This window comes from Galeopterus variegatus, unplaced genomic scaffold (assembly GCF_000696425.1).
Source record: "Galeopterus variegatus unplaced genomic scaffold, G_variegatus-3.0.2 Scaffold4760, whole genome shotgun sequence".
Classification (NCBI taxonomy): Eukaryota; Metazoa; Chordata; class Mammalia; order Dermoptera; family Cynocephalidae; genus Galeopterus; species Galeopterus variegatus.
The window spans coordinates 26070-50279 of NW_007730871.1; the positions used below are offsets into that span (position 1 = coordinate 26070).

The following is a 24210-nucleotide window of genomic DNA, read 5'->3' on the forward strand; positions in this document are numbered from 1 at the left end:
GTCAATCAGTGATTCTTACCATCTAAATGCTTCTCAAGAAGCCAAAGAAACAGTCTGATATCTCATTAAATAAATGATATACAATTAGGTATTTCGAATTATTATCACACTTGGGCAAAAGTCATGGATTGATGCATTCATTCATTCAAAACTTTGTGTAGACAAGACTCTGGTACAGGGAAAATGCTGCTTACAATTTCAAAGTGAAAGCATAATAAAAGGCAGTGTGGGAAAACTGCCTTTAAAAAGAGGTAATTCATAAAAGGGTTGACACTGCTAAAATTACACGACAACCTACTATCTGATGCAGGCAGGTGATACTCTCTTAGTAGCAACACCAATTTGACCACTCTTCTCTGCTTCATGCTGGCCAGGTAAAACTCACACCATGGGCAGATAGTATGACTAGAAACTACCTATATAGTTGATATGAAATGCCAAATCTTCACTCTGAGTTTTCAGTAACTGTGCTCTTCCTGATATGGTGCCTGGCTGCCACCATTAGATGCACTTTCTAGCTAAGTCACTAGGGAGCTCTTGGGAACAGGTCAACAGACTTTAGTATTAAGCCATATCAGGACTGTTCATCCAAACAACTAGCTGAGAGATGGCTTGGAGTGAGTGAGATATAGTACAAGTACAACATGATACCGAAGCCTAGAGAATGATGTCATGCCACAAGGAAAACTCAGTGTAAGAAGCATTACTACATTTATTCAATAAAGCTTCAAGCCTTTAAGAATGGAGAAAACAATTTCCACTCTCAATAATAACTGTTCCTGCTAAGTGGGCACCTACATCTGCCTGTCGTCATATTATGCCACTTTGCATAAATTCAGTCTGTCCCTTCCAACAATTTCACAAAAATAGCATCAATATTCCCACTGTCAAGGCAAAGAAACTGAGGCTAAAGGAGGTTAAGTTTCTTGCCAACATTACACAGCAGGTAAATTTCTGGGTCATACTTTAGCCCAGTTATCCCTGACATCAAAGCCCCTATTGGTTCCACTATATTAAGTTGTCTCAAATAGAGAAGAGGATTATAAGTCAGTGACCACAAAGGAACACCATCTAAATCACACCAGTGGGATTGTGAAAGGGTTAGGGGACACACCAATGCTAGAACTAAATCTTGGAAGATCATATTTATCCTTTTAAATTTAAATTTGCTTATAAGAACTTATACTTAAACTAGACAGTTTTGAACTTTGTAGATTTTTTTGTCTTTGTAGACAGTTCAAACTAAAGAAAGATACAAGGCAAAAAGTGAAATCTTTCCTCTGTCCGTCCCTGCAGCCAACGAGTCTGGCAACATACTTCAGAGGTAACCGTTGTTTATGAGTGTCTTGTGCATATTTCAAGAAATTTTCTCTACCTAAAAAATCCTTTTAAAAATTGTTTTAAATTTAAATTATGTAGTAAAATTAAATGTAAATGTTATATTTCAGTTGTGTGTTAAATTTTAAAACTGATGGTACAGATCACTATATGAGTTCTTTAAGAACATACATTAACATCTTCTCACATTAGCTATATAGTAGTTCATTATATGGAAGTTTCACAATTTACTTTTTAGACGAACAGATTTGTTCCCATGTTTTAATTTGCTATTACAAGCAATACTACAAGTAGTATCCCCATGTATTCAGACATTTTCTGGGCACTTGCACACAAAAGGAGACATTCCTAGAAGACAAATTCAGTCGTGTTGAAGACATGATGGCTGTGGCTGAAGTGTGGAGCATAGACTTGCAGCAAGGAGGACTCTGAGGTTGAGGACCAGTTAGGAGGCATAGGGATGGTGGGTGGGATGGGGAGAGACAGAAATAGCAAGAGCAAAGTGGGTCATACACACGACTGTGGCATGAGGACCACAGCAGAGAAAGGCCTGAAACAAACTTTCTACTTCCCTCCCCATAACCACCATCCATCCACTCGTACACCACACACACGCACGTGCCAGAGCTAGTCTAGGTACAACCTTTTCCCTTTCTAATGAGTGTTTTTCATAAACACCGCGAACTGTTACCCTTTTGGGTCTCATAAACTCCAACCATCACAGGAGGGTGGGACAGAGCAATGGCTGTCATGCCAGAAATCCCCACAAGACCCTGGATGCACACAGAGGTCTCCAGAGAGCACCACAAAAGCACAAGTGGAGACAATGGCCTATGAGTAGCTGGCCTTGACGACCCAGATGGACATTAATGGAATAAACTCATTTCCAGAATTACAACTGTAATTTTCCTTTCTTTTCTTATACCAACTACTTTTATAGGAGTGATAGGGGTGATAATGAAATTGAAGTGGGGCCTATGGCGTTGGGGAGCCTCATTTTTGGAAGTCCAGGTATTTCCTCAATACGGTAAAACATTTCCAGCATGTTGATAACTGAGATGAGAAAGTCTAGTCTGAACATTACAGTTTAAAGGAAAAGAATCACAAACCCAGCCAGCAGAATGGAAAATGTAGTAACCAAATCTCAATAGCTCCCTCTGCTGTCCTTTTGTGTAATTTTTAGTTTTGTAATTCAATTAGGAGCCAGTTAAGCTGGGTAGTGTAAAAGTGTCGTTGATGAAATCCTTATCACTTTAACTAAAGTTGGAAGCATTATTCCTATATCATGAATAAGGACCATTTTCTAGTCAAACCTTTTTTCTATATAGTAGAGGAATACAGGAATTTAAAGTAATTAAATTTCTGAAATGAAAAGTGCTATATATATATATGCTTCAATCACAAGGAAACATCAATCGCTAATTAGACTAATTTTTAAAAATAAAACGTTAAAAATTTTCACTTGTGAAAGTTTAAAAGACATCAGCTTTGAGGAAGATCTAGAGGATCTACAATTGAATGAAGAGAAGAAAAAAGCACTAGCTAAATTAGGAAAGAAAGCAACTCCTTCTACATGAGGATAGCTAAAACTGCTAGAGTGAGAAGAGGGCAGGAGCAGCAAAGGCTGACAAACACTGAAGTCTTCAAGTTGCCATGAAATGTGCACTTTAATCCTCCAAACAATTCTGAGTTAGGATGTTTCCCATTTTACAAATAAGAAAACAGAGAGAGGCACTTAATTGTTGGATAGGTCAGCAACTAACTAGTAGGTTTGGAGCACAGATTTAGATGTTTTTGGCTTTGAAGTGGGAACTAGAAAATCTGGGCTTAAAGCCCTGGTTCTGTCACTAACTGGGACCTTGGGAAAGTCATAGCCTCTCAACCTGTTTCTTCATCTATAAACTGGATGATGAGATTAAATGACCTCTCCTTTCCAGCACTCTGAACAATCTCAGGGTAAATCATACTGTCCTCTGCTACCTTCTCTAATCTAGACAAAATTCAGTTTAAGTAAGACTCAAAGACAATTATGGAAAAAAGGAAGGAGGGAAGAAGGGAGGAAGGAAGGAAGAACGGAAGGAAGGAAGGGAGGGAGGGAGGGAGGGAGGGAGGAAAGGAAGGAAAGCTTCAAAAGAGCAGCCAAATAGAATATTAAAGGTGAACTGATAGTATCAAGCCATCAACTTTCCTCTTGGTAAGGAAAACGAAAGTCACATGGCTTTTTTTCAAGCAATAATTAGCAGCACCAACTTTTCCCCTTCGATGCATCACCAGTTCATAGACTGACTTCTGGCTCCCAAGCAATGAAGACTACCATTGCAGCAGCATCAACATCATTGCAGCATCAAGAGTAAGGAATCCATTCACCACAACTTAAGAATGGGCTCGGAGAACAGTCAATGACTAATTCAACCAGTAGCTGTTGAGGAGTCTGTGTCCCAGGCAGTGTTTATGGCAATAAAGAAGACAAAGTCCCTTCCCTCATGAATCTCATTTTACAGAATAAAGACAAGGCCATACACAAATAATTTTAGATAATCTCTATGAAGAAAATAGAAGGTAATGGAAGAGGACAGAGTAACTATTTTAGATAGGGTGATCAGGAACATAGTCTCTGATAATGTATTATTTTATCTGAGCCCTGTAGAAGAGAGAAAATAATCTGATGCAAGCGGCAAAGACAGAAAAACACTGAGGTGGAAATATACCTGGAAAGTTGTTTGATAAACAAAGCCAGTGTGGCAGGAGCACAGTGACAAAGCAGAATGTGGTAGGAGCTGAGATGTGAGAGAGGGTCTAAAGCTGGCTAACAATGGGAATGAAGAGTGCTATTTGGACCGAAGAGAAACATGGAGAAAAGTGGAGAAAAAGAATCATTGATTACCTAACAATTTCCCCCTGGTTTGGTTATCTGTACCTTTGCTTGGAGCTTGATTGTTAATAAATTAGTGGTACTGAAAATAAGAGCAAAGGGAAAAAGGAAGAGAGAATACCGACTGGGAGACTGGGGGTTATAGAATAGGCAAGGAAGACCAAGGTTAAAAACAAACATTTCCCTTCAGATAAAAAGTATCCTCACAGAAGTCGCTTTAAAGATATAATCAAAATTATTCTTGTGGCACAAATCAAACACAAATCAAAACTAACTTTGATTGTCAAACTACTCATCTTCTTATTGCTATATGCAAGAAACACCAGTTAAGGTAAGGTAATGATCTGAAGCTAAGGGAAAAGAAAATTCAGTGATAAAAGCTATGACTCAATAGATCCCTTGGAATGAGTATGTTCACTGAGATGTGAATTTGACTTTATGTTAGTAAGATCAAGAAGGAAAGAGATTGGTGTGCATTTGTAGGACAGGGAGAGGTTGTGTATATGGTGGAGTTGCCAAAGACAAAGCTGCCCAAGAAGTGATTCAAAACCACTCCTTAAGAACACCCATCCAGACTGGCTGGTTAGCTCAGTTGTTTAGAGCACAGTGTTGTAACACCAAGGCCAAGGGTTCAGATCTCCGTACCACCCGTCAAGAACAAAATATCCATTTACGCAGACTATCAAATAGTCCATCACAAGTGCAACGCAGAAGAGTGGCCCTCAAAGGGAGTCCGCAATGTCCAATTCATACTCGTAATAATACTTTTTTCACTCACATTCTCTCATGTGTGTACAGTGTTTCCCAGAGGCTTACATGACAAGTGATATTGCAACAAATCGAATGTGGAAACAGATGAAAACCCAGCTGCTTTCTATTAAATGAAACAATAAATGCTTTTCAATCTTTCAGTTTTAATTTCTAATAGGGTAGATATCAATAAATATAACCCACATTGAAAAAGCACTTCAGGTTCCTCAATAATTTGTGTGTAAAGGATTCCTGAGACTAAAAACTTAAAAACTGCTGCCCAACCTGTAAATAAATGTGAGATTGTTAATGTTATATATTATCATATTATGTAAATATTACAAATTTAACATTATTGATAACTTTACTATTATTAAATTACCAGGAGAGTCCATTAAGACCAGATACCCAGGATAGTAGATCCAATTTGTGTCTACAGTGGGCCTCTGCAACACTCCTGAATTGTATTAAAAAAGAAAAATCAATGGGCCGACCCCGTGGCTCACTTGGGAGAGTGCAGCGCTGGGAGTGCAGTCGCGCTCCCGCTGCGGGTTCGGATCCTATATAGGGATGGCCGGTGCGCTCACTGGCTGAGTGCAGTGCGGCCGACACCAAGCCAAGGGTTGCAATCCCCTTACCGGTCAAAAAAACGAAAAAAAAAAAAAAAAAAAAAAAATCAATAATGAAACATCTGAGGTGTTCCTTGAAAACAATGAAAGTTACAACTTCGTGGAGTAGTTTCTTCACCAAAGTATAAGCAGGTACTAAAAAGGAAGCAGCAGCTGTGTGTCTCTATGTGAATAAAATACGGCATTAATGTGTCTTTTTCAAATCTGAACCTTCTTTGGCAAGCTGTTCAAAATGTCTTCTGTGGAATCTCACTTTTTAAAATCTGGTTGCTTATGAGAATCAACACTGATCCAGATAGGTGGCATATACATATATGCTATTGACATGCACTCCATTCATTTTTTTGTTTGTTTGTTTTTAATGTATGACCTTCCAAATATTGCCTGGAAAACAACAGGAAATTAAAAGAAAACAAGCTTAGCTGGAAAATCTAGGCAACATAGTTCCAAGTTAGGTATTTAATGGCTAACTTCCTCTTCCTTGGGCATTTTTTTTTTCCTTATTAAGAGGGAATGTTGGGGAAAGAACTGTTTATACAAGCTCTGTGAAACAAAGTATGTGCCCTTCCAAAAGGGGAATGGTTTACTCACCGCAATTCCCAAGACCTGACATGTTTTCAGTGTCTTTAAATTTAGATACCAGGAATTGTTGCTGGGTACATTTCTTCTCTACAACATTTCATATAGGAAATGTTTCTTACAGTTTGGATATATGAAATAAATATGTAAGTGCTAACACATCATGTTTTTCTAAGTGGCATGAATACTTCTTTCTCTTTATTGCATTTACTTGCAAAGATCGTATAATAGCCTATCACTACACATGCCACAACACGCAGAAAATAGTCAAACTGTTTAATATAGATTTTAAAAGTTTTTGGACTTTAAAAAGTATAATTAGGTTAAAATCTTAAAAATTAACAACATTAAATAATGAAACATGTTAGTTAAGGAACGGATTATAAAAAGTGATACAAAATAAACACTTTAATTTAAAACAGACATATACTTTAATTCAATTATTTGACATTGGTCCAAGACGTTTTCTTTGAATAAGGAATCTGTTAATTCAAACTCCCTGGTATCTTTCTTCTAAGAAACACACCTCCAATGCATCATCTAAGATTTCCCAGTGGAATGAAAACTGGAAAAATGCTTGCAAACTAAGTGCAAACGTCTACACTTAGATTTTCCCACAAGTTTTTACACTTTTCAAAGCTACCTTATTAGACTACTCACCTTTATCAGGTATTTCCAAAGCAGTCAATTTAGTTTCCTTAGAAACAACTCTCATAATAAAAGAAACAAGTACAATTGGAATAAACACGTTTAGAAAGCAGCACGAATGCTTGGTAAACATACAAACAGGAGTGAACTAGAAAATACCTGGGAGATACAAGTACTTATTGTGATCTCTGCACAGGGTGCTTTCCAGAGGACACTGAGTCAGTTAATTCAGCAAATCCAAGTAGAAATAATAAGCTTAATATATTTATTAGGGATAATAGCTTTAACTTAATAGTATACGACAGTATGTTGAAGCTAACTTTATTTAATTTGTAAACATTTTATCTCGACATAATCTTCCTTTTGAATATAGAGTTGACCCTTGACAACGCCAGGGGTTGGGGTGCTGATTCCCCACACAGTCGAAAATCCAAGTATAACTTTTGACTCCCTGAAAACCTAACTATGAATAGCCTACTAGTGACCTGAAGCCTTACTGATAAACAGTTGATTAACACTTATTCTGTATGTTATATATTGTATTCTTACAATAAAGCTAGAGAAATAAATGTTAAGAAAATCATAAGAAAAATACATTCACAGTACTGCAATTATTGAAAAAAGTCCATGTACAATTGGACCCATGTGGTTCAAACCCGTGTTGTTCAAGGGTCAACTATATACTAGGATAGTTAGAACTGCCACCTTATTTTGTGCATACCAAATACCTCTTTTCCTTTTAAAGTTGCACAATTTCACTGATGAAATATGAAGGTAATACATGTGCATTATCAGTGTTTCCATTCTAAAATGTTACTAAGTAGTCATAATGAAATGCTTACAATTTACTTATACGTTTAAATGGCATTCAGTATGAGGGGACATTTATAATAAGCAAAGCAAAATATTTCTTCTTTAATTTTCATCTTTGGCTGTTTTTTCTTCTATTGTTCATAGGTTTCCTTGTTATGCCCCTATATTTGCTTTCCCTTTAGTCTAATTCGCTTTTGGTTCTGCCATCTGCTTTAGCAGGATAAACTGTATACTGTTATATTTTACTTATTTAGAAAAGGCATGGCTGACAGCCACTGAAAACACTGAAAACCAAAAGTAGCAAAAACAAAAATAAATGATAATTTAATAAAGTTTTATTCAGGCAGCAACTGTTGTCAGGATCTCAATGATAACAACACAAATTGAAAGTAATCAACTTTTGACTACAGCCTCTAAGCTGCATCTAAGCAGTAAAGATTACACTAAGAAATCTTCAAAGGCAATCTATAAATTCTAAATTCTCCATAAGAATCAATAATTAATAACTAAATCTTAAGATTTGCTACGGGCCCATGGATGAATATTACCTCACATAATCCTTCTGAAACAGACTGTATCCTCATTCTTTAATTATATTTTTAATCAACCAAGAAATCTAGTTTTAGAGCTAGTTAAGTAGTGGACCCAGGATTCCAGCACAGGTCTATCAACTCCAGAGTCTATTCACTTGGCCATTATATTGCACAGCAGCCTCAGAAATGTTTCAAAAAAAAAAAAAAAATCAGAAGCCAATTTACTTAAAATCCTTTCTTTTTAAAGGACTGCATCATTCTAACCATAATATACTCATTTTGTACACCCCATACCTCACTCAGGTTTTTCTCTCCCCAGCCAAGTCTGAATGACAATCAGTTCCTACCTACACACATAAGATCAGATTTTATGCCAACATCTAAATCTCTATTACTACATCTTCAATCCCTTTACTAGAATCACTGCCCCTCTACACACCATTAAAATTAATTCAAAGAGTAGGTAAGGTATGAGTCTGCTTAGAATTCTTCTAACATCCAACTGTCATGAGCAAAGTGATGAGGTGGGGGTTCTGAAAAGATATAGGCAAAAAGGAAAATGTATTGGCCCACAAACCAGTGAGGATAAGGATAACTAGTAATAAAACAGATTCCTGTGTTCCCCTTTAAAAATAGAAGCATAAGAGAGAGCATAAATCCCCTCTTAATTGTGGGTTGTGACGTCCTTCCTAACAGTAAAATATGGAAAGAAGGAAAAAAGAGTAAATTTATAGTGGAGAAACCTAACAAACACTACCTCAGCCAAGTGATCAAGGTCAACATCAACAATTGTATAATGTTGGTGGTACCCTTGATATGATGTGATGGAAATGGCACTTTACTTACATGGTCTTCCTCTCAAAAGCTCATAATTTCAATCTAACCATAAGGAGAACACCAGCCAAACTCCAAGACAAGCATTTTTCAAAATACCCAATCAGTACTCTTCAATACTGTCTAGGTCATCAAAAAAACAAGTCGAAGAAACCACTGCAACCAAGAGAAACCCAATGAGACATGACAACTAAAAGTAATGTATCTTTGATGGGATCCTGAGCCAGAACAAGGACATTAGGTAGAAACTTAAGGAAATCTGAAAAAAAGTATGCATTTTAGTTAATGATAATGCATCAATATTGGTTCACTAATTACTAAGAGGTTAATAATAGAGGAAGTTGGGTACAGGGTATATGAGAACTCTGTATGGTCTTTCCGATTTTTCTATAAAACTGTTCTAAAAAATAGTCTACTAAAAAAAATACAAGAATATAAAATGGCAGTAGGAAAAAAAAACCTGGATTTCTTTGGGACACACATTCTCTGCTTCTCTTTAATAACACCACAGAAAAGATGGGGATTTTGTACCACCAGACTTCAAAATTCACTGAAAAAAAGTAGTTGTCACATTTGACCATGCTCAACCAATAAAATATTTGGGGTATTCATTTCTTATACTCTGAATAAAATAAAGATGACCATTAAAAATCATATTGGTTTCCAAAGTTACTTTAAAGTATTTGCCTTTGTTGGAATAAGACAAAGCCTACAAAGCTAAGTATTTAATTCATAAATTATAAAATCTCATAACTGCAGAAAACTTTAGATGCATTCTACTCCAATCTCCTGATTTTATTAATAAGGACACTAACAACTAAACTTCAAATTTGGTGCATGGCTTGTATTTATAAATAAACTCTATGTGAACTGCCACTACTAAGTGTGAGTGATATACATGAAGAGTCGGTTTCTCACTATTTCACCAAGAGAAATGAGGAAATACATCAGATTATGCAATGGAAAGCACTGTGATGAGAAAACAATGATAACAACCTTGAATTGGTCAGTTAACTTCTGACATCAAAAATATTTTAGTTCCTAAGCTAAGATTACTATATCTAGTATCTGTATGTAAGATAAAACCAAGCTGGTAAGAATTAGGTCTGAACTATGAATGACTGGCTTCAATTGTAAGTATGTTGATGAGACATGAACCTTCCCTTTAAAAGAAGAGAGAACCAGTAAAAAGGAAGCTTCTGACGACGACGCAGTGTATTACACCTGGGTTGATTCTTTAAAATTGTGCCCTGGTTGCAGGGCAACAGTGTTGTATGTATCCTGCCCAGCGATAATCAATGCACCACCCAGAGTTACCATGATCCTACTCACATAAACTCTATCAATCCCAAAGGGTAATATACAGACTACTAGAAAAGCTTTCCTTGGTACCAAGAGTGGAAGATCAGAGTTGTTGGACAGCTGGTGCCACTACCTCCTCTTACTACATAAAAATAGGCTCTCTTTTTTGCTCCAAGTTTAGTATTAAGAGCATGTAATTCAATAAGCTCATTGGAATGGATAAAGATTAGGATAAACTGTTATCATCCCTCTCTTTAATTGCCCCACTTAATTTAAATGGCCAACTACAAGAAGTGATATACTGTTTGTACTTGAAAGATATGTCAATCAGGAAATCAATAGAGTGAACAAAAATGTTATGTTTTCTGGCAGTAGATACATATTTACAAAGATAAAATGGAAAAAAAGAACACAGATAGGAGTGAACAATTTTTATTGAAACCCTCAAAGATTAAAGAGGACCAAATGGTGAGTTTGGGTACCATAACAGAAAATCTCACCTAACTGTACCATCATTCACAGGAATGAACAAACCCAAACACAACAAAATTCAAATTCTCATGTAATTGCTACAAGTGAATGTAAATGAACTAATCATTTTATCATAACCTTCCTTTAATCATACGGAAAAAGGGAATTTACATGGTATAACAAAAGATATGCAAAACTTAATGAAAACACAATTCTCTTAAATTTCTCAAACTTATTTTTAAAGGATGCAGAATGCACTTGAAATGATTAAAATAATTTAAGCTGATTCTTTTTTTATTGCAAACTGTTTTAACATCAGCTTAACCCCCATGCATGGTATTCAAAAAGAACACAGCTTTTGAATTAGAAAGATCACAAGTTAAAATGAGGAATTAAGTACTAAAATTAGGAAAAGGCTGGGTTTCTTTTGAAAGGAATCTTCAAGTACCAATATGTATAGAGAAAGAATACTAATTTTGGTTACATTTTCCCCCTTACTGTTAAATATACAAACTATAATACCTTTCAAAATAAAATACCCACATAAAATAACTTTAATAAGAAACATTCAAACCAGAGCTTGGAAAAACATTAAGCAAGAAATTTACTGGGCCAATAATGTCTTAATTTATTTTTATTCAGACATTTGATTATATGTCTCCTCTTCTTGAGCCCAGGTTCTCTTCCTTTTGGTCCCCACAGTTAAGAGACTTTCAGTTGGTTGTGCTCTTGAGACAACCTTTAAGAATTTCATTTGGAGGAAAAAAAACATCTTACAATACACTGACAGACCAGGAAGGAAGAGAAGGTGGGTGCTCTGGAGAAAACTTACATAAAAAGAAAAAGGAAAAAAACCCACAAAATTACCAATTGAAAAGAAAAAGGTTATTTGTTTTTCTTTTTCCCAAAGGAATGCTGCACCCATTTCACTAAGATTAGAAATCCAGGTTAAAGGCACTGGGATGTACTCCTCATCATTAACAGACTCTCATCCACATTTGACATGTCTGAGTCTACTGCAACCAACCTGTTTGTTGGGTGTTTCCATGACAATTCTTATACAGAAACCTAATATAAATTAAACAAGTTTGAAACCATTTATAATGTAACTAGTTTTATAAAAATATTCAGAGTTGCTAATAAAGCACCAAGAAAAAGAGAACCTCAGGGGTAGGACTCAGATCCTTCCTACAAAGTCACCAATTTACAGTTTTCTCTAGTGGGACCTCCAGAATGACAACAGTCATCTTGGACATGTCCTACCTGTATAATCTTAGGGATGTGGAACATTGCTGTGGTGACTATACCCAAATGCCAATTTTTATTATAAATAGTTAAGAGACATATTACAAGATTTCATGGCTTACACTTAAGAAGGTAAAATAGGTGCAATTTTCCTTTAAGAAAGTCTTTATTTTATAATATACCATTAAACATTTTGATGTTCCCTTCAGTAAACACTAATATAACTACACTGGGACTACCAAAGAACTGTGAAGTAGCTATGGTTATCTACAAATACCGTATTTTTTTCTCACTTGAATACAGTATTTGTACATTTTAAGAAAACACTGTACAAATAAAAATTATATAAATGAAATCTTCAAAGAAATATCTGTCCCTAGGAATTTGATTTGAAGTGACCAAAGACCACAGTAAATGAAAACATTTCTAAACATGATGTAAACATAAATGGAATAATGCAAACCATCAAGGTATTCAAATCTACTGTATTGCTATTTTCACCCTTAACATATTTTTCTATATAGCTTTCTCCTTTTGGAACAGTAATATAAGGGGCAGTACATTATTTTTATAACCTTATGCCATCAAATCAATTAATACAGATGCTTGACATTGAATTATACAAAATCAATTTGTTTCAAGATACAAAATTAATGTTGATATGTAATTAATGAAAAAAATGTTAAAAAGATAACTATAAGAATACCCAGATATATGCTGTATTCCCATTTATATAGATCTGATCAATAAAACATCAACACATTCATCACTTAGATACTGATTTAATCCATGGATCAAGGCCATATTTTCAAAGTATTTTAAGGATGCCAGGACACTGCAAAAGCTGGAGAAAAGAGTTGAGGAACAGTATATGCTTGCTAAACAAGAACTATGTTTATTTAGCTAGTGAATACCTAGAGTAATAAATTTTTACTTCATGATAGCAATCAGGCTCGCAAACACCCAGAAACAGAAATTAGGTTTTTAAATGTAGTTATAAAGGTCATAAAAAGTCTGATTAGACTGAGGTACATTTACTCAAAATTTTGAGATTCATTAAGTTGTAGCAAACAAAATAATTCCTCAGACAAATGCACATTTTTCAGTATACATATTATTGGGGGAAGGAAGGGAGAAGAATGTGCATTAACTGGTGAAATCCACCAAGCTGCATATCAATATTCTGTTACACCAAACAGTTTGAAGACAAGGGAAATGTTCTAATATATTTTCAGATTATGTTTCATTTGGCTAAAATAGAGCTTAAGGTTGCTTTGCCATATTAAAAGTTTACTACGATAATTTTTCACATAAACATTTAGACTTGAACTCCAGGACTAAATATGGCATGATTATTTTGCTTTTAATCTGTCAAATAGCTAAAAATTGACAATTTAAAAACTACAACAAAGAAAAAGTTGAAGCAGTGTGACTCTTACATCATTGAACCACTTCTAATGGTTAACTGTTAGTATTTAACAAATTCAAAGAGTTAATGAATCTTTGCATTCATTCAGTCTTCTGTGCCTTAGCTAGGATGCATAATTACAAAAGACAGCAGATACTGGTAAAAGCTTCAGGACAGAAAGTGCTTGACAAAGTTACAGTTCTCAAGTGTGTTTGGTGAGAGTATAAGGGTAGATGCGCTGATGAAAACCATTACAAGAAGAGTCAATTTTGTGTTAAAGTGTTCAAAGATGTCACCTTAAGCAGAAAAAAAAAGCTTTAATAACGTCTTCTTTGACTTATTAGGCATTTCCAGAGTCTACATCATTAGTGTTGTGATTTTAACAGGACAGCTCCATATGGTTATTGTTTGTTTCTATTTCTCTCCTGAAAGAAAAACATAATAAGGATTATAACAAAATACCACCATTATTTAAAGATTTAAACTGTGTACATATAATGTAAATCATCTCCAAAGTTCTTCAATTACTAATTCAAGTAATTAGTTAAAAACGATTTACTATTACCTCGATATATTACAGTGGAATGATTACCACAAAATATTTTAAATGCAGAACTCCAACAAAAATACCTATTTTGGGAGAGTTTTTAGGTCCTCTCCTCAGCCCCATTTTCCCACGGGATTTTGTTTAAGGTGAGATTATTATAATAATGTCTTTAGAGTTCTTTCAATGAGTTTCTGTGAGCTATCAAACAGACTAAAAAACTGTTGGCTGAGGTGAGGGTAAGAGAAAAGATGAAGAGTTGCATTAAAGTGCACTAAAGCTATATTAAATTAAGATTTCAGTATTAAAAAATAGTTGGAATCACAAATAGCCTCCATATCTTAGCCTCACAATGAGCATATTATAACTTTTCACATCAAGAAGCATGATGTGTGTTAGGTCGACTCAGTTGATTGCTGGTTTACAACATTATTCAGAGAAATATAACAATTCCTTCTTAGAAAGCAGAAACCACTTGAACAAAAGTCATACTGAGTGATGCTCTCATGATGTTTATTATTAGTCAAATACTTATCTTTAATACCTCTGTCTTTGAAAAAATGATGACTACCAATGCACATGCCTATCAACTAAACACATCAAGTAGTTTGTACCATCTTATTTTAATGTGTAACTCAGCAGTTCCCAAACTTTAACAAGCACCAGAATCACCTGGATGCCTTGTCCAAACACTGATTTTCTGCTGGACTCCAGGGTCTGAAGTGAAACCTGTGAATGGGCATTTCTAACAAGTTCACAAGTGATCTTGGACTGCCAGTCAGTCCAGGGACCACACTTTAAAACCACTGGTGTTTAATGCATGTTAGGACTCTCTCATTTCGTTTTTGCTACTCCCACTTCATTTTTGCATGATTAATACTCATTCAATATGAATATACTTTCCAAGTGGTCAAATAAGTTTCCCACCCTCTGTGACACCATCAGAAAACTATCATTGAAATTCCAAACAGAGCTTCAAGTTCTGTTACTAAAGTCCTTTCTTCTTCATTTCAATATAAGAGTACTTCAAAAAGTTGGTAGAAAAACAGAATTGAAAGATAACACAAATCTTTCCACTAACTTTTTAAGACCCCTCATATACTTAAATAGCAGCATTTAATGCAGAAATAAATGTCCTAGCACATACTAACTACAAATAAAATTATTTTATAGACTCTCAAGTATTAGTGAGATATGCTGAAATAAAAGAATAAAACAAAAATGAAAACACAGGGCTAGATTAATTACATGTTTCAAAAGGATAAACAAAACCAAAAATCCAACAATATCAACAAAGGAAAAAATACAAAACAAGAGTTTGATATCACAAAGTCAAATTTTATAAAGGGCCTAAAACTTCATAAAAAAAATTTAGTTCTCACCTGTAGAAGATTTATCTGAGGAATTTTAAAGCATGCTCTAATTAGGTATAAAATACATACATACAGGAAGAGGCAAGAACATACTGCCCACTCTTCCCCATAAAATGAATGATCACAACTAGAAAAACTCATCAAACTCATGAAGAGCCCCCGAAACTACAGGAAAAGAAATGCAACTCTATCTAAGGATAAGTTAGACAGAGGTTTAAACAGAAGGAGATAATGAGCCATAACAATGAGGATCATGTGTTATCTAAGTGGAAGTTGTACTGTAATCCACTGTTTGAACTGTAATCAACTATGCACTTTAACTGAATCACTAAAATATATAGATTACATATATATTACAATACATCTATCTATATATAATAATGCATAACTTACAACTTAATGGACAGGGAAAAAGTAATAAAGAGAATTCCATTAATCCAAAAGGAGAGAAAAGGCAGCGGAGAAGAACTTGAAAGATCTACATTAATTTGAAAGCACAAAATAAGAGGGTAGACATTTATATCATTTATACATTTTTATCAAGAGTTACAATAAATGTAGGCTCATCGATGAAAACTCAAAATATCAGCTCAGAAAGTTTAAAACTCCCATCATACATTACTTACAAGAAATAAACCTAAAACATAAGGCCATAGAAAAGTTAAAACTAATGGAGACATATGACAACACAAACCAAATGAAGACTCATGCAATAAATTGTATTAATATCAGACAAAATGGACTAAAAGGCAAAAACCATTGTTGGAGATAAAAACAGTCAGTTTCTGAAAAACTAGAATATAGTTATCCCTCAGTATTTGTGAGGGACTGGGTTCCAGGACCTCCTGCCGACTCCAAAATCCAAGGATGCTCAAGTCCCTGATATAATATGGCACAAAATTTGCATATAACCTAAGCACAATCCCTTGTATACTTTAACTTTAGATTACTTTAAAAAAACTAATACAACATAAATGCTATGTATACAGTTGTTGTATTGTTTAGGGAATAATGACAAGAAAAGAAACTCTGTACGTGTTCAGTACAAACCCAATTTTTCCCCCGAATATTTCAATCCACAGTTGGCAGAACCCACAAATACAGAGGGACAACTCTATTAAACTAAAACTACAACTTTATATCAGAATTACAAAGAGAAGGTGACAAATTTGTAATGATAGCAAAAGAACTTCACATTTCTCTTAGTTACTGGTAAAGCAGACAAGTTAGTAAAATATAATATATTTATATATAGATTGAATATACAGAAAACAAAAAACTGAGACAAATAATTACAGGGTACACATATTACTGAGGTACACAAAGCAACCACAAAAAGTGACTATATGCTAGACCAGAAAGCAAATCTCAATAAATGCCAAAGAATCAGTATCATATAGATCACATTTTCTGTCATCAGTTTTGGAATTAAAACAAACAGATAACATGGAAAAACTTACCCACATTAGGAAATTCTAAAACACATTTCTAAAAACCTCCAAAAACAATCATAAAAGAAATTAGAAAAGGTTTACATCAGTACAATAGTGAAATAATGTGTACAATTTTTAAAAAGTGAAAAAGCAATGAGCTCATCATCCAACTTAATATATCAGAAAATGAATAACAGTAAGCCCACCAACAGCAGAAGGCACAAAATAAGATAGCAACAGAAAATAAGAAAACAGAAAACAAAAATTAAATGAGAATCAAAGAGAACAAAAATTAAAAGCTGGTGTTGTGGGGGAAAAAAATTAACAGAGAAATCTGTGAACTGACTGATTTAAAAAAAGAAATGTTAGAGTGTGGTGCTGATAACACCAGGGTCAAGGGTTCAGATCCCCTACTGTCCCAGCCACCAAATAAACAAATACATACATACATACATACATATATATATATATATATATACACACACACACACACACACACAAAGAAATGAAATATCAATAACATCATGAAGACTGATTAGCATAAAAACAGAAACACTATTAATGCCGATATGCCAATAAATCTGAAAGGTTAAGACAAAATAAACAACTATAAAAGAGGTACAGCTAGTAAGAAGTGCTTTGATTTAGGATACATTTTGAGAGCAAAGCCAACAAGACTTACTTATGGATTAGATAAGGGGTAAGAAAGAGAAGTACCAAGGATGATTCCAAGATTTTGGGATTTAAACATCCAGTAGAACAGTGGTAACCATACCCTCCACTAAAATGGAGGTTTGGGGCAGGCAAAGAGAACAGGAGTTACACTAAATTTAAGATACTTAAGAGACAATTAAATGAAGATGTCAAATAGGCAACTGGGGATCAGAGAAAAGGCCCAGCATGGGAATACAAATTTGGAAGTCTTAAGTGCATGGTAAATATACACCAACAGAATGAAGTCCTCCAGGAGTCTATGGTCCTTTCTTTTTCTTTTTTTTTAATCTCTGCTTTAAGACCAAAACAACCCCAAATCAAAAACCATTTATATTACCAAGATATAAAACTGTGCCTGACACTGTTACTATTAAAAAAATTTTTTATATAATGAGGTACCTCTAGGCATGAGCTACAGACCACTAAGAGACCAAGTGAGACTAAGAAATGATAAGCTCTAAGTATCACTAACTTCTGGTGTTATAAAAACAAGATATACATTACACAGCTGGCATAATTATGTGTACTGGTGTGTTGCTGGGAAGTAACAGAGGGATAAAGAAAACGTGAATTACATGAAAAGGGCCATGAGCCAGTACACCTAAGCAAAGGACAAAGCCCCTTCTGATGGTTCAGAAAAAGGCACTTTAGACACACACTCTTTAGAATACAAACTTTCCAAAGTGATTCACGGAACTCAATTTTTACTTTTAATAATGACTGACATTTCAAAAAATGATTTACGGAAGAATCCATCACCCCCCACTGTCCCCCCACCCTTTCCATTTACAGCACTGGTATGCCTGAACCATGCAGATTCTAAGATTTGAGGGTTACTGAGTCTCTAAGAAAAAAGTGGTGGGATAGGGCTTCTTCTCCACCCTGAACTAAGAAAATAAGTACACTGAAGACCAACATCAGATCCTAGGGCCAAGACTAGAACTTAGCCTATGGAAATGAACCCAGGATGACTTCCAACTCAAGCCCTTTTTTTTTTTTTTTGTCTTTTTTCCGTGTCCGGCAACGGATCGCAACCCTCAGTGGTGCCCCTGTACCGGACCGGGGACCGGCAACGGAATCGCAACCCTCGGTGTTGCTCCCGCGCCTCGCTCAGCCAGTGAGCGGGAACCAGTCTGTATGCGGGATCCGAACCCTCGGGCAGGAGCGCCGCCGCGCTTCCCAAGTGGCGCACTATCCAGTGCGCCACCGGGCCGGCCCCGACTCAAGCCCTTTTGACAGACATTAACAGATGAGCCAAGACTTCCCTACCTTTCAAGCTAAGGAAGAAAAGGAAAACAAAGACTTTCTTCAATGTCCTGAGAGAAACCAACACCTTGCCCTTAACATTAAAGGTAAATGACTTATTTTCCTTCTAATCATCTGTAGGTTTATCACCATTAGCAATATTTCTATCACCAGACCTCAGCCCAAATGAGCCACAGGGAAAAAGTAACTATATGCCTAAGAAGCCACAACATCCAGAAAGAAAATATAGATAAGCACTGAGAACACAAATACAATAAAAAACTGAAGGAACACTTGATAAGAAAAGAAACAAAAGAAACAAAGAAAACAAGCAAGCAGACACTTGAGATCCAAAGGTAACAAACACAAAATACACTTTTTGTAGCGTAGAAACCTGATTTGCAAAGTGAAAAATTCAGGAGATGAAATAAAAGGGGATATGGTCACTGATTAATTTCTGGAGTAGAATATTAAATCCAAGAAATATATCACAGAGCAGGAAAAAAGAGATAAAATGCACAAAGGAAAAAATAAGTGAACTGGAGGACAGATCTAAGACAAACTGAAAATTCTAGAAGGAACAAATGGAAAGGAGACAAACAATAACAAAATATTTCACAAATTCTTTGATATTCCTCCCTACATGTGTTAGGGTTTGATTTTTCTCAAGTTATGTGCTGCACATAGTGATTTGCTTCTAGAGATGCGAAGGGAAAAAAAGGACATTTGTAGTGGAGAAATCCAGCAGACACCACCTTAACCAAGCAATCAAAGTTAATATCACCAGTAATAAATTATGTATGATGAGATGAGAAGGACACATCAATTCTGTGGTATTCTTCAAAATCCATAATCTCAGCTGAATAATCAGAAAGCATCAGTCAAACCAAAATTGAGGGACATCTTACAAAATACCTGGCCCAGACTCTTCAAAAATGTAATGAGAAACAAAGATAGAGAAGCTGCAATAGCTTGGAGGAGACTAAGGAGACACAAAAACTAAATGTGATGTTGGTATCCAGACTGAATCTTGAAACAGAAAAGAACACTAGTGGGAAAATTGGGAAAATCTGAAAAAGCCAGATTTCATTAACAGGATTGTACCAATGTTAATTTCTTAGTTTAAATAAATGTTCTATAATTATGTACAGGTTAACATTAAGGGACAGTGCATAAAGGATATACAAAAACTCCTGGTAGTATCATTGCAACATTTCTGTAAATTTAAAATTACTTCAAAATAAAGTTTTTAAACGTCATCACTAAAGAGTATTTTAGAGAGCAATTTTTTCATAACTAGAAAAGCTACAGTATTCCATTAATCATCTTAATAAAACACTTTTAAGATGTTTATAAAAACTGTAAACATTACATATTGTATTTGAACTAGTTAATGACTAATAAAACTGGGTGATTGGAACTGTATATGTTTCACTAGTTAAATCTCAAAACTCTTAGTAAAGAAACTTTCAGAGATGGGTTAAAACCCAATAGTATCCTTGTAAAGTACCTCCTAAGAACTGGAAAAGACCCCCAAAAAGACCTCCAAAAAAGTGGAAGAGGTGAGCATGTGGACTTGCCATGGTTGTTGTGTGCTGCACCACTATAGATCGCGACACACTAAAATTTGTATTGTCCAATAATCTGAAGTAGGTTCCTATATTTATCTGTACAAAAGTAACTATAAATTAATGGAATCTGCAAAGAGGAAACTTTTTGACTGGACTGTATTTAGGAGCCTTTGTACAGCTAAGTCAAGACCCATGATATAAAGTATTTTTATTTTTTAAACATGCTATTATTATAAGGAAGAAAACATGGCATTATGCCATGTGATTAAATGACAATTTCCTTATTCAGTTTCAGAAGAAAAAATAGAATGAGTAATTGTCATTGTATTAGCTTTATGCTGAATTGGGAAATTGTGGCATCCTACTTAAATCTGTCTTTATCAAATGTGAACCACTGGTTAGAGCTCAGTGTTGGTAACACCAAAGTCAGAGGTTCAGATCCTAGTACCAGTCACCAAAAAAAAAAAAAAGAACAACAGTAATATAATGCTTCTGTGTATATACGATAAGTGCTACAAATAGACTCAGTACTGAAAATGTATTGAAACCTCTCAAATGAATGCAACTTTTGATGTAGGTGTTTTGATATGCCTCACAAAGTATCTGAGCGTCTGAGAACTTGTTAATCTGTTTAGTAATAAAGATACTTCCTGTTTTTTGTTGCATATTTTCATGTTTAAAATTTAATTTTACATTTTTGCTACTGTTAAATAATATTTGTTCTATGGATAAAACAGGGTTGCTGGTGAAGAAAATTAAAAACAGTCTCATTCATGTAATTGCTTAAGTAAAAATATATTTTGTGGTATGTTCATAAACTTTTAATGAAGCTGTTTGTATTTCTGCTTAAATATAAGTAATGTGTAGGCTTTATATCTGTTTAATATGGCTTTTGACCATTGATTAAATGAAGGAACGTTATCTTTTTGGGTTCTAACTACCCCCTCCCCACCAAAAAATCACCAAAGTTAGAAAAATACAACCTGCATACAACTCCCAAATACCAAATGGCGTAATGCAGATAAATAAAAAATACATATACACATATATATTCTATAGGGTATTGTTATTTAATGACTGCCCTGCTTCTCTTTATTGTTTATGAGGATAAAAATGTTACTTAAACCCACCCAAATGCTAAAACCAGTCAATATATCAGACTATATTTAAAAACAAAAACAAAAAAAAACTGTGTGCCTGTTTCAAGAAAAGACGAAGTTTATAAATAAACAATCACTGAAGTTGAAACGTCTAACAGATTCGATTCTTCAGGAAAATTAATGACTTAACAAGGAACAAAATCTGCATTAAGTGGCTGATACCCCCGAAAAAATTCATGCGAAAGAGTAGAACAAGAGTGCAGTACCCAATAGATTAAAAACAAACAAAAAACCCAGCTGCTCAAAAAACTGTGCATCTGTGCATGTGTCCAGAGCCCTTAAAGCACTATGAGATAAACTTCCAGCATGAACTGTCCCAACAACATGACAGATCCTTTTGCATTAAGAAAGCAAAAGACAAAGACTGTAAAGAAAACAAATCAATTCTGCACTGTCAAACAAATTCAAAACCATACAGTCCTCAGGGGAAATGATAATGATTTGGCTTTGGAAATAGAAAGGTTCTGTTTTTGGAAGTCAACTCTCCTAATTTTTTAAACTTACGTTTCCATTTTAATGAGACTCTAATGTTATCTTCTCTGCATGATCACACTATATATAGGACCACTTGTCCCAGTGCCCAAGTTTGTATTTATAAATAAAGAAGTATTTCAGGTTTAAGAAAAAAATAGATGTAGTCTAATACATAAATTATTCATTTCTGCCAAAGATTAAATAAACTCAAAATGTACTATAAAAAAGGAAGAGTTAAGAAGTTCAAATAGAGGGGCCGGCCCGGTGGCGCACTGGATAAGTGCGCTGCTTGGGAAGCGCGGCGGCGCTCCCGCCCGAGGGTTCGGATCCCACATACAGACCGGTTCCCGCTCACTGGCTGAGCGAGGCGCGGGAGCAACACCGAGGGTTGCGATCCCGTTGCCGGTCCCCGGTCCGGTACGGGGGCAACACTGAGGGTTGCGATCCGTTGCCGGACACGGAAAAAGACAAAAGACAAAAAAAAAAAGAAGTTCAAATAGAGAAAAATGGTGGAGAACAGTCATAACATGTTAGTTTACATGGTTCAATGAAACCAAGAACACGAGTATAAAATTAAATTTGTGGTCTGAGCTGTGATTTAGCTCAAAATAACACCACTCATCACACAATTTTTGTTTACATGTATTCTTGTTTTTTATAGGTTTTACTTAATTTCATGTTTAAGTAATACCCATCAAGACAAAAAGAAAAAAAGCATTATGATCAAAAAGAAATAGAACAATCTCAATTTGCAAATGGCACGACTGTTAGATATAAAATCCTAAGAATGTTCTATTAGAAATACAAGAACTAATAAGTGAATTTAGCAATGTCACTTGATATAAGGACATATAAAAAGTTAATCCTATTTCTGTGAACTACAGCAAGCAATTTGAAAATAAAAACAAAACATAATTCCATTTTAAAAAGCATCAAAAAATATATAACATATGGGGATAAATTTAACAGAAGACATACAGGCTCTTCAACACTGAAAACTACAAAACTCTCCTGAGAGGAAATATCTTTGTCTCTCCAAGCAAACTGGAATTCTACAGTAAGTTACTTATCTTTGTTGGCTTACTGGTAACCTTTACCTGTTAATGAATGAGGAGGGAACACAGTTAAGAAAAGAACATGTAGGATCAAAATATTTGGTGATACAGGCTGACTAGAATACAAGATGTGTGCTAGCAGAATTCTCAGGAAAAAGAGGCCTGGTATCAGAGGCTCTTAAAAAGCCAAGCAAAGAAATCCATATACAATTCCATTTTGGATGTCAGATTTTAGACTCTTTACAATAAAATTAATTATATTATTATATCTTAGACTGTCTTTCACAAGTAAAATTATTCACTAGTAGCTTTTATTATAGATTCTACTATGCTTTTTTCCCGTTCCCTTATGTTATTTCGAAAACACATCAATACTGAGTGTGTCAAATATGTAAGATACTAGAATTAAAACGTCTTTCAATAAATCCAGTTTTCGGCCAAGAGATAGTAAAGTCAATTTCACTCAGAATCATGAAGTCAGTAAAATTTGGTGAGGATTTTCTACAATGAAAAAGGATTAACTAAACATCTGGTAAATAATATCTACTAGCTATAAACATAAGCATAATTTCACTTTTATTAACAAAATGGAAAAACGGTAGTAAAATGAAGGTTTTACTAACATTCTCATTATTCCACACGTAATTAAAAACAATGCTTATCTATATAAATATACACAATGGCTTGAATATTTCTAAAGTGAATCTTTAAAATACCTTTAATATAAAACTTGCCTACTTAAAACTTTAAAAATGACTCCTCAATACTACCAGACTTCATTCAACTCCTTGAAGACGGGAATAATGAGCTCTATCCCTTAGTGTCTAGAACATGGTAACCTATTCAAAAATGCCTGCTGAATAAAGAATTCATCAACTCGTGATTTACCTTTCCAAAATTCTCATTTTCTATACTGTCCCCTCCCCCAAATTTTAGCTATTTTAGATTACTTCAACATATCAGAATATTCTCTGCTCTGAATGCCTTTCTTGACTTTACTATGAAATCTTACCGATCTTTCAAGACCCATCTCAAAAATTTACCTTGACTTCTTGATACTCCCAATCAAAATTATATTCACTAGGGACAAATATGAAACTTTTAAAATTAAATAAGACTTTAGTCTAATTTTCTTGGTTTACAAATAAAAACTTGAAGATCTGATCTCAAAAAACATTGCCCAGAATATCACAAATTCAAATCAGATATCACAATTTGA

At 34.8% G+C, this 24210-nt stretch overlaps 1 protein-coding gene across 1 annotated transcript in view; it reads right to left on the bottom strand.

Annotated features, from left to right (window-relative positions):
• Window positions 1-10714: 10714 nt before the first annotated feature.
• The window catches only part of YTHDF3 (YTH domain family, member 3), a 37034-nt gene continuing 23538 nt past the window's right edge, over window positions 10715-24210 (bottom strand). The window contains exon 4 of the mRNA XM_008588277.1: window positions 10715-13847. Coding sequence (XP_008586499.1) covers window positions 13824-13847 — 24 coding nt within the window. The 3' untranslated portion in view covers window positions 10715-13823. The remainder of the gene's footprint in view (window positions 13848-24210) is intronic.